Source organism: Galeopterus variegatus, unplaced genomic scaffold, assembly GCF_000696425.1.
Source record: "Galeopterus variegatus unplaced genomic scaffold, G_variegatus-3.0.2 Scaffold7630, whole genome shotgun sequence".
Lineage (NCBI taxonomy): Eukaryota > Metazoa > Chordata > Mammalia > Dermoptera > Cynocephalidae > Galeopterus > Galeopterus variegatus.
The window spans coordinates 26127-38231 of record NW_007733741.1 but is presented as its reverse complement, the minus strand read 5'-3'; the positions used below and the strand labels follow the sequence as shown (position 1 = coordinate 38231).

Here is a 12105-nt window from a genome sequence, read left to right as displayed (position 1 = left end):
CACAGGAAGCCAAACCCAGCCACACACCAATAACACCATTTCCACATGGGTAGCCCACCATAGCCACTGCAATTGCCATGGCTGCTGCAAAAGTGGCTAGTCTCTATAGCAGCCACTGTATAGATGCCATGCCAGATTCTCAACTGAACTGACACAAGGAGAGGCACCAGCAAAGACCAAAGGAAAAAAAAAAAGAGGTCCTCTCTCTTCATAAAGTACACTCTAGAGTAACAGAAGAAGCATCTGATTTATGATAATAGGAGATAACTTGATCACACCTGTGTCACTATTGGACAAATCATCTAGGCAACAAACCAACAGAGAAAACAGTTAATCTATCAGATGTAGAGAACAAATCTATGGTTACTGGGGGGTGGAGGGGAATTGGATAAGGGGCATAATGTATGATTTGTAATAATGAATATGCTAATAAATTTTTTTAAAAATGACAAATTGTCCTTACAAGGACAATTAAAAATGAAGTTTGCAGCATACTGTGGTTCAACTTACCAGGTGGTAGAAGCTTCATATCAGCATCAAACACTAGTAAGTCTTGTTCTCCTTCCCTGAACTCAACATGGAGAATGTCACCAAGAGCTCCAACAAGTTCTGTCACATTTAAAAAGCCCAATTTTTTTGGTGAAAGTTGCTCTTTAAAAATTACCTGTCACAAAAAATAGAAGTTACATGAAACAACATTAGATAATAGACATATAACATATACAGATGCCCTGGGACAATGCTTTAACTTGAACTTAGCCAAACTAAATTTTTAAAGGTCAGTAAACTCAAGCATTAGTTCCACAGCAGTGTAATACAAAGCAAGAGACCAATAATCCTTCGCCATAAAACTAGGCCAGCACCAGGTTCCTTTTAGAGCATGTTGTTAATTAAAGTGAAAATTAGGGGACCTTTTCCCTTTCATTTTTTTTTTTTTTTCCCTTTTTGTCTTTTTTCGTGCCCGGCAACGGATCGCAACCCTCAGTGTCACGCCCGTACCGGACCGGGACCGGCAACGGGATCACAACCCTCGGTGTTGCTCCCGCCCCTCGCTCAGCCAGTGAGCGGCCAGTCTGTATGTGGGATCCGAACCCTCAGCAGGAGCGCCACCGCACTTCCCAAGCGGAGCACTATAGCAGTGCGCCACCGGGCCGGCCCCTTCCCTTTCATTTTTAACGATGTCTGATTATTAAGCAAAAGTCTTAAAAAAAAAAAAAAGGAAATGCACAAAATACAAAAATCATAATAAAACTATTGATATTTATTTTCCAAGAAAGAGAATATTCATTACCACTTCCAACATGCAGAAAGGTATTACTGTTTAAAAGCATTTCCTTAAATTTTATTATTTCACCTTAGAAGTTGGGATAAATAAGATGTCTATCAGTGCTTTTCCTACAGTATACTGTTTGATTTTCTTGCCTTAGAAAAGAAGAAAAGTCGTATGAAATAAAGAGATGAAAGAATATATATAGGATACTAAATACATTTTGGTTTAAACTGCAAAGTGAACTGCTAAGTTTGCTCTTGTTAATAAGACCTACCATTAAAATCTGTAAGTTCTTAACTAAACTTTCACCTCCTGAACCAAGATAGAGCAGTTGAGCTAATTATTATTATTAATAATAATAATATTCTTCCTCTTCCTCTGATGAGGGTTAAGTAGGAAATAAAGGATTGCTTCTGACCTAATTGCCTTGGATTAAGCTAATATGAACACAGAAGGCAAACACTATAAAAGGACTGACCCCTGATACAGGGTGGTCATGTTGCAGCACATACCTTCTTATTTATGTGATGCTCTGAGACCCAACTCAACTCTTTATGACTTCTCCCATGGAACACATGTAAAAGTGAGGGCCAGCATCAGTCAAGTCATGGTTCAAAAAGATCATTAATATCACATTGATAGCCACTTGTGAACATCCCGAGAGGGAAAGAATTGGTAGAGGGCAAGGGTGGTGGTAAATTAGTAGTATATCTACTTCCTTGTACATTACATATGCTTTTCCTTTTATGTTCATTAGTCTCTTTAATGGTTTCTCTACCTTCTCTGTATGTGCCTAGTACTATGAATATGCAATTCAATTGAACATATGACTAGGATGGGGAGAATTATTTTACGAAATACAGGTTACTAAATTTTTGAATAGGTAAGTTCATCTTCTTTATTTTTATTTTTTGGCAATTGGCCAGTATAAGGATCTGAACACTTGACCTTGGTGTTTATAAGGCCACACTCCAACCAACTAAGCTAACTGGCCAGCCCAGTAAATTCTTTTCAAAATGTTCAAAATATATAGCAAAAGCTTCTGCCTACCCCCCATTCTGCAGTCACCCACCTGTTAAGGAGCTGCTGTTAAGGGGTCATTACTGGTCAATGCCTAGATTTATTATCTAATTGAGGGTTTTAACATAGTGGTATTCTATCAATTCTTTTTCATTACTTAGTTGGAACACTTTTATAAAGATATGCTTCCCCTTATCTTCTATTTGGTTACCCAGTCACACCAGTTCACTTAGGAAAGTCAGGATATGTGATTGACTCTCTTTACCATTTTTCAAGAAAATGAATTGGCTTTCTATCATTCTCCACGTTGACCAATTAGTTCTTTTTAAATATCAAATGGACTCATGGAATTAAATATATTTGATGAGCTTGAAACCCTTGCAATTATTATCCTTACTAAAGCCTGAAATAACTCTTCAAGTAGATTTCTAAGCCCTGACATGAACCTAGTCTTTAAGAGCCTCCTTGCTGGTCTGGTATGACAAGATGTCCCAGGCTCAATTTGTGAAATTAGAATATCCTTATATATACTATTAAAAATATCCCATAATTATTCATTTGCTTTATACCACATTACACAACAATGGTCTCAGAATAACAATTATGAATGTTATCACCATGAATATTAATAAAAACAAAATACTTTCACATATGCTCACCCCTTTTCCTCCCACCACTTTGTGTAACTGTACTTCATCAACATCATCAGAGTACATAGCCATTTACACATGATATTCTCTACTTTCTAACCCTCATTTGATCTGAGTTCTGTAAGTGGCATTCATTGTCAGTCCTTTTGTCAGTATACCTTTAGTGATTTTGATTATGTGAAGTTTGTTTCCCCAGCTGATTCCTTGGGAAGGACTCATAGGAACAATAGTTCTTGAATTCTAGCATGGTGATAATGGCTTGTCTGGCTCTCCGTAGCCCAAAGTCAGGTCTACTAGCTGTAAAATCCTTGGCTCTTATTTTCTTTCCTTGAGTGTATGAAATATGTTGTTCTCTTTTCTTCTATCATAAAGCATTGCTGTGAAAATGTCTAAAAATCTAATTTTGTTTCCCTTAAAAGTCACTCACTCCTTTTGTTTAAAAGTCCAAAGGAGTTTTTTTCTTTTTCTTTAACATCTACTAATTTGGTGTTGGTCATTCTGAGCCAATATCCTCAGGTAGACAATATACTATTTCAATGTATAGTTTAAAATCTTCCATTTCAGTAAAAGTTTACTTGAATTATAGTTTTCAGCATTTATTGTATTCCCTTCTTTGGTTTTATTATTCATATGTTGGCTTTTCTTTGTTTTCAATTACCTGTTACATTCTCTTGAATCCATTTTATCCTTCTTTGTTTTTCCTAAGATTTTCTTAAGAAAAATTTCAAACACAGAAAGAGTAGAAAGAACTGGAAAGTGAGTTACACCACCTAGATTATATAATTGTTAGTACTCTGTTATATCTGCTTTATCATCTATGTGTTCATCCACCAATCCATCTATATCTTTAATGCATTTCAAAGTGACCTACAGACATCAGCACCTTTACCCCCAAAATATGTCGGCATGAACATCATTAACTAGAGTTCAATGTTAGCTTTTTTTTTTGGGGGGGGGGTAAAATTTCTATGCAGTGAAATGCATACAACTTAAGTTTACCATTCAATTAGCTTTTTTCTTTGCCCCTGCCCCCCATTAGCATTTCCTGGTTATCAATTAACTTTGACAAATGCAGAACTGTGTAACCTAAACCCCTACTCAAAATACAGAACATTTCCATCACCTCAGAAAGTTCTCCCTTTTCCAGTCACACCCAGCAGCAAACAATTCTTTTTTCCACCATAGATTAGCTTTGGCTACTGTAGTACTTCATATAAGATACTCTACAGTATATACTCTTCTGTGTGAGACTTATTTCAGCAACTAGTGTTTTTCAGATTCATCCATGTTCGTTCCTCTATCAGCAGTTTACTCTTTAATGTCGAATAGTACTTCATTGTACAAATATACCACAATTTATTAGTTCTATTGATAAGAGAATTATTTCCCCTTTTTGGCTATTAACGTATAAAGCTGTTATGAATATCACACAAGTCCTCTTTGGAGATACAGACTCTGAATGAATATCTGGGAGTATAATTCTGGGTCAAAGGTTATATATATACTTATTTTATAACTGTTAGAACGTTTTTCAAAGTAGATGTACCACTTGATAACTGTGCCAAAAAATTTATAAAAATTTACCACTTGTATTTACTAGTCATGCATATATCCACATTTGTGAAGTATCTGTTTAAATGTTTTGGCCATTTCAAAACAAATAGAGTTGTTTGGCTTTCTGTCATGGAGCTGTAGAAGATTCTTTATGTATTCTGGATATAAACACTTTTTTTATGATTGTAAGTATTTCTTCCTGGCCTGTGGTCCGTGCATTTTGTTTTTTTGGCAGCTGGCTGGTATGGGGATCCTAACCCTTGACTTTGGTGTAATGTCTATTCATTTTTAAACGGGGCATCTCCTAAATAGAAGTTAATTTTGATGAAATCTCATCAATTTTCTTTTAAATTATTATTGTTCTTTGTATCCTAAGGAAACTTTACCTATCCAGGCATGAATATATAAGTTTTCTTCCAGAAGTGTTAGAGTTTTTTCATTTAGGTCTATGATACATCTAGAATTAATTTTTGTACATAGTGTGAGGTTGGGGCAAGGTTCATTTTTTTCTTATATTCAGTTGTATTCTTGCATTCAGTTGTTCCAGTTTCACAAGTTGAGAAGACTTTCCTTTCCCCATTGAATTTCTTTAGCACCTGTCAAAAATCACTTGAGTGCATATGGGTGGATCTCCTAATGCATACTCTATATAAGGACAAATTCATGGATTTGTCAATATAGTTTATCCTTGAACACCATAGGGTTAGGGGCACTAAGCTCCCTCCCCCCCACCCACACACACACAATTGAAAATCACTATATGACTTTTGACTCACCCAAAGCTTTACTACTAAAATATTTTGTGCACTTTCCCTCAGCTCACTGTACTACATGCGCTGAGTCCCGCAGAGCGGGATGGGGGTGGGGGGTGGGGGAGCACATCGTTACTTAAGTGATAGTTATGAAATTAAGTTACTTAACTACTAATAGCCTGCTATTAGGTAGGATACTTAACTGTTTGGTTAGATATGTCATGCATTCAGTACATACCTGACCAAAAATTTCCAATATATTTATTGAAAAAAAATCCAAGTGTAAGTGGATCTGAGCAGTTCAAACTAATTAGTTCTAGTAGCTTTTTCATGGATTCCTTATTATATTCTACATAGACAATCATGTTTTCTGCAAACAAAAAGTTTTACTTCAAGTTTTTATGCTTTTGTCTTATTAGCTAGGACTTCCAGTACAATGTTGAATCAAAGTGGTGAGACTGCACATACATGCCTCACTCCTGATGTTAAGGAGAACGTGTTCAGTGTTTCACCATTAAGAATGACAAGTGCAGGTTTTTTCATAGATGCCCTTTATTAGGATGAATTTTTATTCTATTTCTAGTTTTCTGAGAGTTTTGTGGACAGGTATTAAATTTCAGTAATTCTTTTTCTTCATCTACTAAAATGATCACATGGCTTTTCTTCCTTATTCTGTTAACATGGTGAATTTACATTAATTCCTTTTGAAATGTTACTACAACCTTGCCTTGTTGGGATAAACTCCTCTTGTTCAGGTATTGCTGGATTCAATTTACTACTATTTTGTAGTAGATTTTTGTGCCCATGTATTGAGAAACATGATCTAATTGTTTTTGTAATGTCTATGTCAAGCTTTGCAAAGCAAGATAATATATTCATAGAATGAGTTGGGGAGTATTTTCTGCTATTTTATGAAAGAATATGTATAGTTAATATAAATCCTTCCTTAAATGCTAAACAGAATTCACCAATGGAACCAAGTGGGCCTGGAGTATTCCCCTCCCCCCCCCCTTGAGAGCTTTTAAGTAAAATCTATTTCTTTGATATTTGTAGGGATATTCAGATTTTCTACTTCAGCTTGCCTCACTTTGGTAATATGTATCTTAAGGAATTTGGCTATGCCATCTAGATTGTTAAATGATAAGCACAGTTGTTAAATAATGGTCCCTTACTGTCCTTTTAATATCTGTAGGATCTATGAGATATCTCTTTCTTTTCTGATCTTGGTAATTTGGGTGACTAACCAAATAGTTTATCCATTTTGTTGATCTTTCAAAGAATCAGTATTCGGCTTTGTTAACTTTCTCTTGATTGTTATTTTATTGACTTTTATTTTTAAGAAGGAAATGATAAAGCTACTTATTTTGAGTTTACTTTTTGCCCCCTTTCTAGCCTTCTTAAGGCAGGTGTCAATGATAATTTTATACCTTTTTCTCTTCTAATATAAGCACTTTACAGGTATAAATTCTCCTTAGAGCACTGCTTCAACTGCATCTCACAAATTTTCATGTTATATTTTCATTATCTTTCAATTTGAAATATTTTCTAATTTCCTCTGTGATTTCTTCCCTGATAAGTTATTTAGAAGAATATTGTTTGGTTTCCAAATATCTGGAGGGTTGGTTCTTAGGTAACATTGTACTGAGTTGTAATTTAATTCCATCTTCACCAGAGAACACAACATTTCAATATTTTGAAATTTGTCAGGACTTATGACCAGCTATATGGTCTGTCTTGGCAAATATTCCACGTGTATTCTGAATAAAATGTGTATTCTATAAATTAAATACATCAAATTGGTGGAGAATGTTCAGATGTTTATGTTTTTTTTTTTTAACCATTTTATGAATTGCTGAGAAACAAGTGTTAAAATCAACTATACTTTTGGACTTAATTCTGTCAATTTTTAGATTGATTTAAATCATTATTATCAGTGAATACACATTTATGACTGTTGTCTTCCTGAAGAATTGACCCTTTATCCTTAAGAGATGTCCCTCTATCTCTGATAATACACTTTGTCTTGAAGTGTGCTGTATGAGTCCATTTCTCTTGCTTATCACAGGATACCTGAAACTGCGTAATGGATAGAGAAATGAAATTTATTTCTTACAGTTTTGGAGGCTGGGAAGTCCACAGTCCAGGGGGATACATTTGGTGAGGGCCTTCTTCTACAGCAATTTGGTGACACATGGCAAGAATGGGATGAGCAAGAGAAAACTTTCTCATGTGCTCTCCTTACACAGCCATTAGAACTACACCCATTACTCCATTAATGGATTCAATTCATTCACCAGGGCACAGTCCTCACAATCTAATCACCTCTTAAAGACCCTAGCTTTCAATTACCATCATAGGATTTCCCACCCTCTTAACACTGTTACAGTGGAAATCAAGTTTCCAATACATGAATTTATGGGGGGACACATTTGATCTACAGCATCTCCTTTATCTGATGTTATTTTAGTCACTTCAGTTCTTTTATGCTTACCACCTGTATGGTATGTCTTTTTTATCTTTAACTTTGAACCAATTTCTGTCTTTATATTTATAATGTGTTTCTTATGGACAGCATATAAATTGCATCTTGCTTTTCATTCAGTCTCACAATTGTCTTTTACTTGTAGTATTTAGTTTATTTACATTTATAAAATATAACTGAATTTATAGTTAGCACTTTGCTATTTAATTTCTGTTGATCCCATTTATATTTTGTTTTTCTGTGCTTCCTTTCCTATCTTTGAGTTTACTGTGTATTTTCATACGATTTCATTTTAATTTATCTATTACCTTTATAGTTCTCACTTTACAATTTTTACAGTTGTTCTAGGTCTTACAATACACATCTTTAGTTTTTCAGTCTTACGGAACCACTTCACATAAAATATAAGAACACTGCAACCCTATAGTTCCAGGTACTGCCCACTCCATTTGTCATGCTACAGTTTTCATATGTACTACATCTTCATGCTATAAACCCAAGAATATAATGTTATAATTTTTGCCTTAAACAGTCATATGTTTTAATTGACAAAAAAAAAGCAGTCTTATACACACAGTACCCCTCCCTTATCTGTGGGGGATATGTTCAAAGACCCCCAGTGAATGCATGAAACCACAGATAATATCAAACCCAACTGCCGTCAATCAAAACACATTTCTGTTCACATCTTCCACCCACAAACATAATGTCTTTTCCATCTTAACTAAGTACTTATCGTGTACTTTGGCCATAACTTTTGCACTTTGAGGTGCAATAGCAAAACCAGCACCACTTTTTCTTTCTTCACAATTTCATGGATAGAAAATTCATTCTTACTGTATATCTTAGCAACCACAGCATACAATTTTTTTTTCTTAAATCGAGAACTTTCACTTTTTCACTCAGTGAAAGCACTTTATGGCTTTTCTTTGTCATATCTGAATTGCCAGCATCACCAGTCTTGCACTTTGGAGCCATTATTATGTAAAGTAAGGGTTACTTGAACACAAGCACTGTGATACCAAGGCAGTCAATCTGATAACTGAGACAGCTACTGAGATACTAATGGGCAGGCAGCACATACAGTATGGATATGTGGGACAAATGGATGATTCATGTCTCATATCTTGGGGGGGACAGCATAAGAATTCATCACACTACTCAGAACGGCATGAAACTTAAAACTTATTATTTCTGAAATTTTCCATTTAATATTTTCAGATGATGGTTGACCTTGGTTACATAACTGAAACCGCAGAAAGCAAAATGGCAGGTAAGAGGGGACTACTGAACCCACATATTTACTATCTGCTTTGTTCTTCAGTCCTTCCTGAAGACTCGAGTTACAATCCGGCATCATTTCCTTCAGTCTGAAGAATGTTCTTTAGCATTTCTTACAGTGCAGGTCTGCTCTATTCTCTCTTTCTGGTTATCTAAAAATGACTTTACCTTAATTCTTGATATTATCACTAGATATAAAATATTGGGTTATTTTTTCTTTTGAGCACTTTAAAAGTGTCATTCTACTGTCTTCTAGCCTTTTTCTTTTTTTGTTTACTGGACTCTGAAACATCTCTATTTCTCAGTATCAAATAGCAATAATAAAATTGATCATTATATGGTACAAAAAAAGTGATGAAGTTAATGAAAACTATGCAAGAATTTCCTAGCCTTCTTTCTGATGAAAGGTTAGCCATAATTTGTATCACTGGCTGATTTCAGAATTTTGTAATCATCTTTTGTTTTCTGCAGTTTGACTATGATATGCCTATGTAAAGTCTTCCTTGTATTCATTGTTTGGGGTTTCCGTGCTCCTTAAATTTATAATCTTCTTTCACAAAATTTGGGCAGTTTTTGGCCATTATTTTTTCAAATATTTTTTCTGCTTAACGTTATCTTGGATTCCAGTTACACATATGTTAGACCACTCAGTATTGTCCCACAGGTCTCAGATCTGTTAGGTTCTATTTTCTCTTTCACTCCCCTACCACTTTCTGTTCTTCAGATTGGATAATTTCTATAGTTCTTGGATTCCAGTTACACATATGTTAGACCACTCAGTATTGTCCCACAGGTCTCAGATCTGTTATGTTCTATTTTCTCTTTCACTCCCCTACCACTTTCTGTTCTTCAGATTGGATAATTTCTATAGCTCTGTCTTGAAGTTCACTGAAGCTTTCTTTTGCTGTTTCCAATTTGTTGTGAAGATACTGAAGTGAATTTTTAACTTCAAATATTTTGTTCTAAAAAATCATTTGGTTTTTATAGTTTTCCTCCACTGAGATATCCTATCTGTTCATTGAGTATACACACATTCCTTTATATCCTTTAGTGTGGTTTTAAAAGTCCCTTTATAAACTTTTTTGCTAACTTCAACATCTGCATCATCTTAGAGTCAGTTTCCATTGGTTAATTTCTCTTTACCAAGGGTCACATTTTCATATTTCTTAATATACCTAATAATTTTGGTTTGTGTCCTGGACATGATGATAGACATGTTATAGAGACTCTGAAATTTTTAATGCTCCTTTGAACAGTATTGTTTTTTGCTTTGTTTTAGTAGGTAGTTAATTTGGCTAACCTTAATCCCAAGATCCACCAGGTCCCCTGTGATGAGCAACAGCTGAAATATGAGGGTACTTCAGAAAGTTTGTGGAAAAATAGAATTAAAATAAGCATGTTCCCGTGAACTTTTTGAAGACCTCTTGTACCTTCAGTTCTTTTTAGCCTTAAAAGAACAGGGGCTGCTCTGAGTCTTCACCAAGCATGTAAAGTTCAAAGGTTGGGCAGAGATTTGGTCTGAACTTGTGTGCAGAATTTATGGCTCCCTCTTTATATTCCTCTATGTCCTAAAATATTCCTGCTTATTTTTCAGCTGCTTAGGTAGCTTCAAACTCTATCCTCTGCATCCTCAAGCCAGTAAAACTTGTGATTTCTATTCAAGTCCCCAATGCCAAGTACTGGATGCTGACTGCCATCAGGCCAAGATCCAGGCAAACAAAAAAGGTGTCATTCCCTCCTCCAGATGCTGACTCCCCTCCAGTTCCTGCCTGCTTTTGGTCAATTTCTAGCACCTTTAGAGAGTGATTTTTAAAAATTTTTTTGTCATGAATTTATAATAGCTAACTGCAGGACTGTTCCAAAAGAGGCTACTTTAAAATGTCCCTTTTTACCTACTGTTTCTTCATTAGTCACTATCTATTATATTTTTGGTTCTTGTAATCCTTGTAGTTTAGTCTTCAGTTCTGAAATGACTTTTTTCTTTTATTTCTAATTCTTCCATGACTACTGTCACCTTATTTCTAAATTAATATAATTCAAGATCTATGTTGTTTTTTTAATGTCTTGTATCACTTTTTCTTTTTTCTCTTTTTTGGTGGCTGGCTGGCACAGGGATTGTACCCTGGACCTTTGTACTATCACCACCATGCTCTAACCAACTGAGCTAACTGGCTAGCTCCACTTTCAGTTTCCATCTGTATTAGAGACACGTATTTCTTTTTTTTTTTTTTGTCTTTTGTCTTTTTCCGTGTCCGGCCACGGATCGCAACCCTCAGTGTCGCCCCCGTACCGGACCAGGACCGGCAACGGGACTGCAACCCTCGGCGCTGCCCCCGCGCCTCGCTCAGCCAGTGAGCGGGAACCGGTCTGTATGTGGGATCCGAACCCTCGGGCGGGAGCGCCGCCGCACTTCCCAAGCGGCGCACTTATCCAGTGCGCCACCGGGCCGGCCCCAGAGACACGTATTTCTGACATGCTTATATTTTTTGTAGATATGTTATTCTGCTTATTTTTTTCCTTAAAATGATATGAGAGTTGACCCTGATCTGCTTCTATTGTCCATTTTATATGAAATTAGTTTTCCTGATTCATAGAATATTCTGGATAGCTTCTCTGCTTACAGAGTTCCTTCTTCTGTTATTTGCATATGCTGTTAAATATAGTGGCTTGTTTTTGACATTTCTCTTTTCCCTTAATCTACTTACATCTAGACCTCCTCTTTTCCTATTGTTTCTATTCTTCTTAATTTCTCCTTAGTGTCTAGACAGGAGCACTGGCAGGTCAGTTTATAAAATTCACAATGGCTATAGTGCTCAGCCCCACTCAAGTCTTACTATGAATCACTTGCACTATTAGAAATGTCAAAATGTGGGCCGGCCCAGTGGCGCACTCGGTAGAGTGTGGCGCTTGAGAGTGCGGTGGTGCTCCCGCTGAGGGTTCGGATCCCATATGGAGACCGGTCCGCTCACTGGTTGAGCGTGGTGTGGGCGCAACACCGAGGGTTGCGGTCACATTGCCAGTTGCAGTGTGGGCATGGCACCGAGGGTTGCGATCCCGTTACCGGTCACGAAAAAAGACAAAAAGGAAAAAAAAAAA

At 36.1% G+C, this 12105-nt stretch overlaps 1 protein-coding gene across 1 annotated transcript in view; it reads right to left on the bottom strand.

Annotated features, from left to right (window-relative positions):
- Positions 1-12105, bottom strand: part of TDRD5 (tudor domain containing 5) — a gene marked incomplete at both ends in the record, with an annotated part of 82395 nt that overhangs the window by 65740 nt on the left and 4550 nt on the right. Inside the window, one exon of the mRNA XM_008592164.1 lies at positions 511-664. Within this exon, the coding sequence (XP_008590386.1) occupies positions 511-664 (154 nt within the window). The remainder of the gene's footprint in view (positions 1-510; positions 665-12105) is intronic.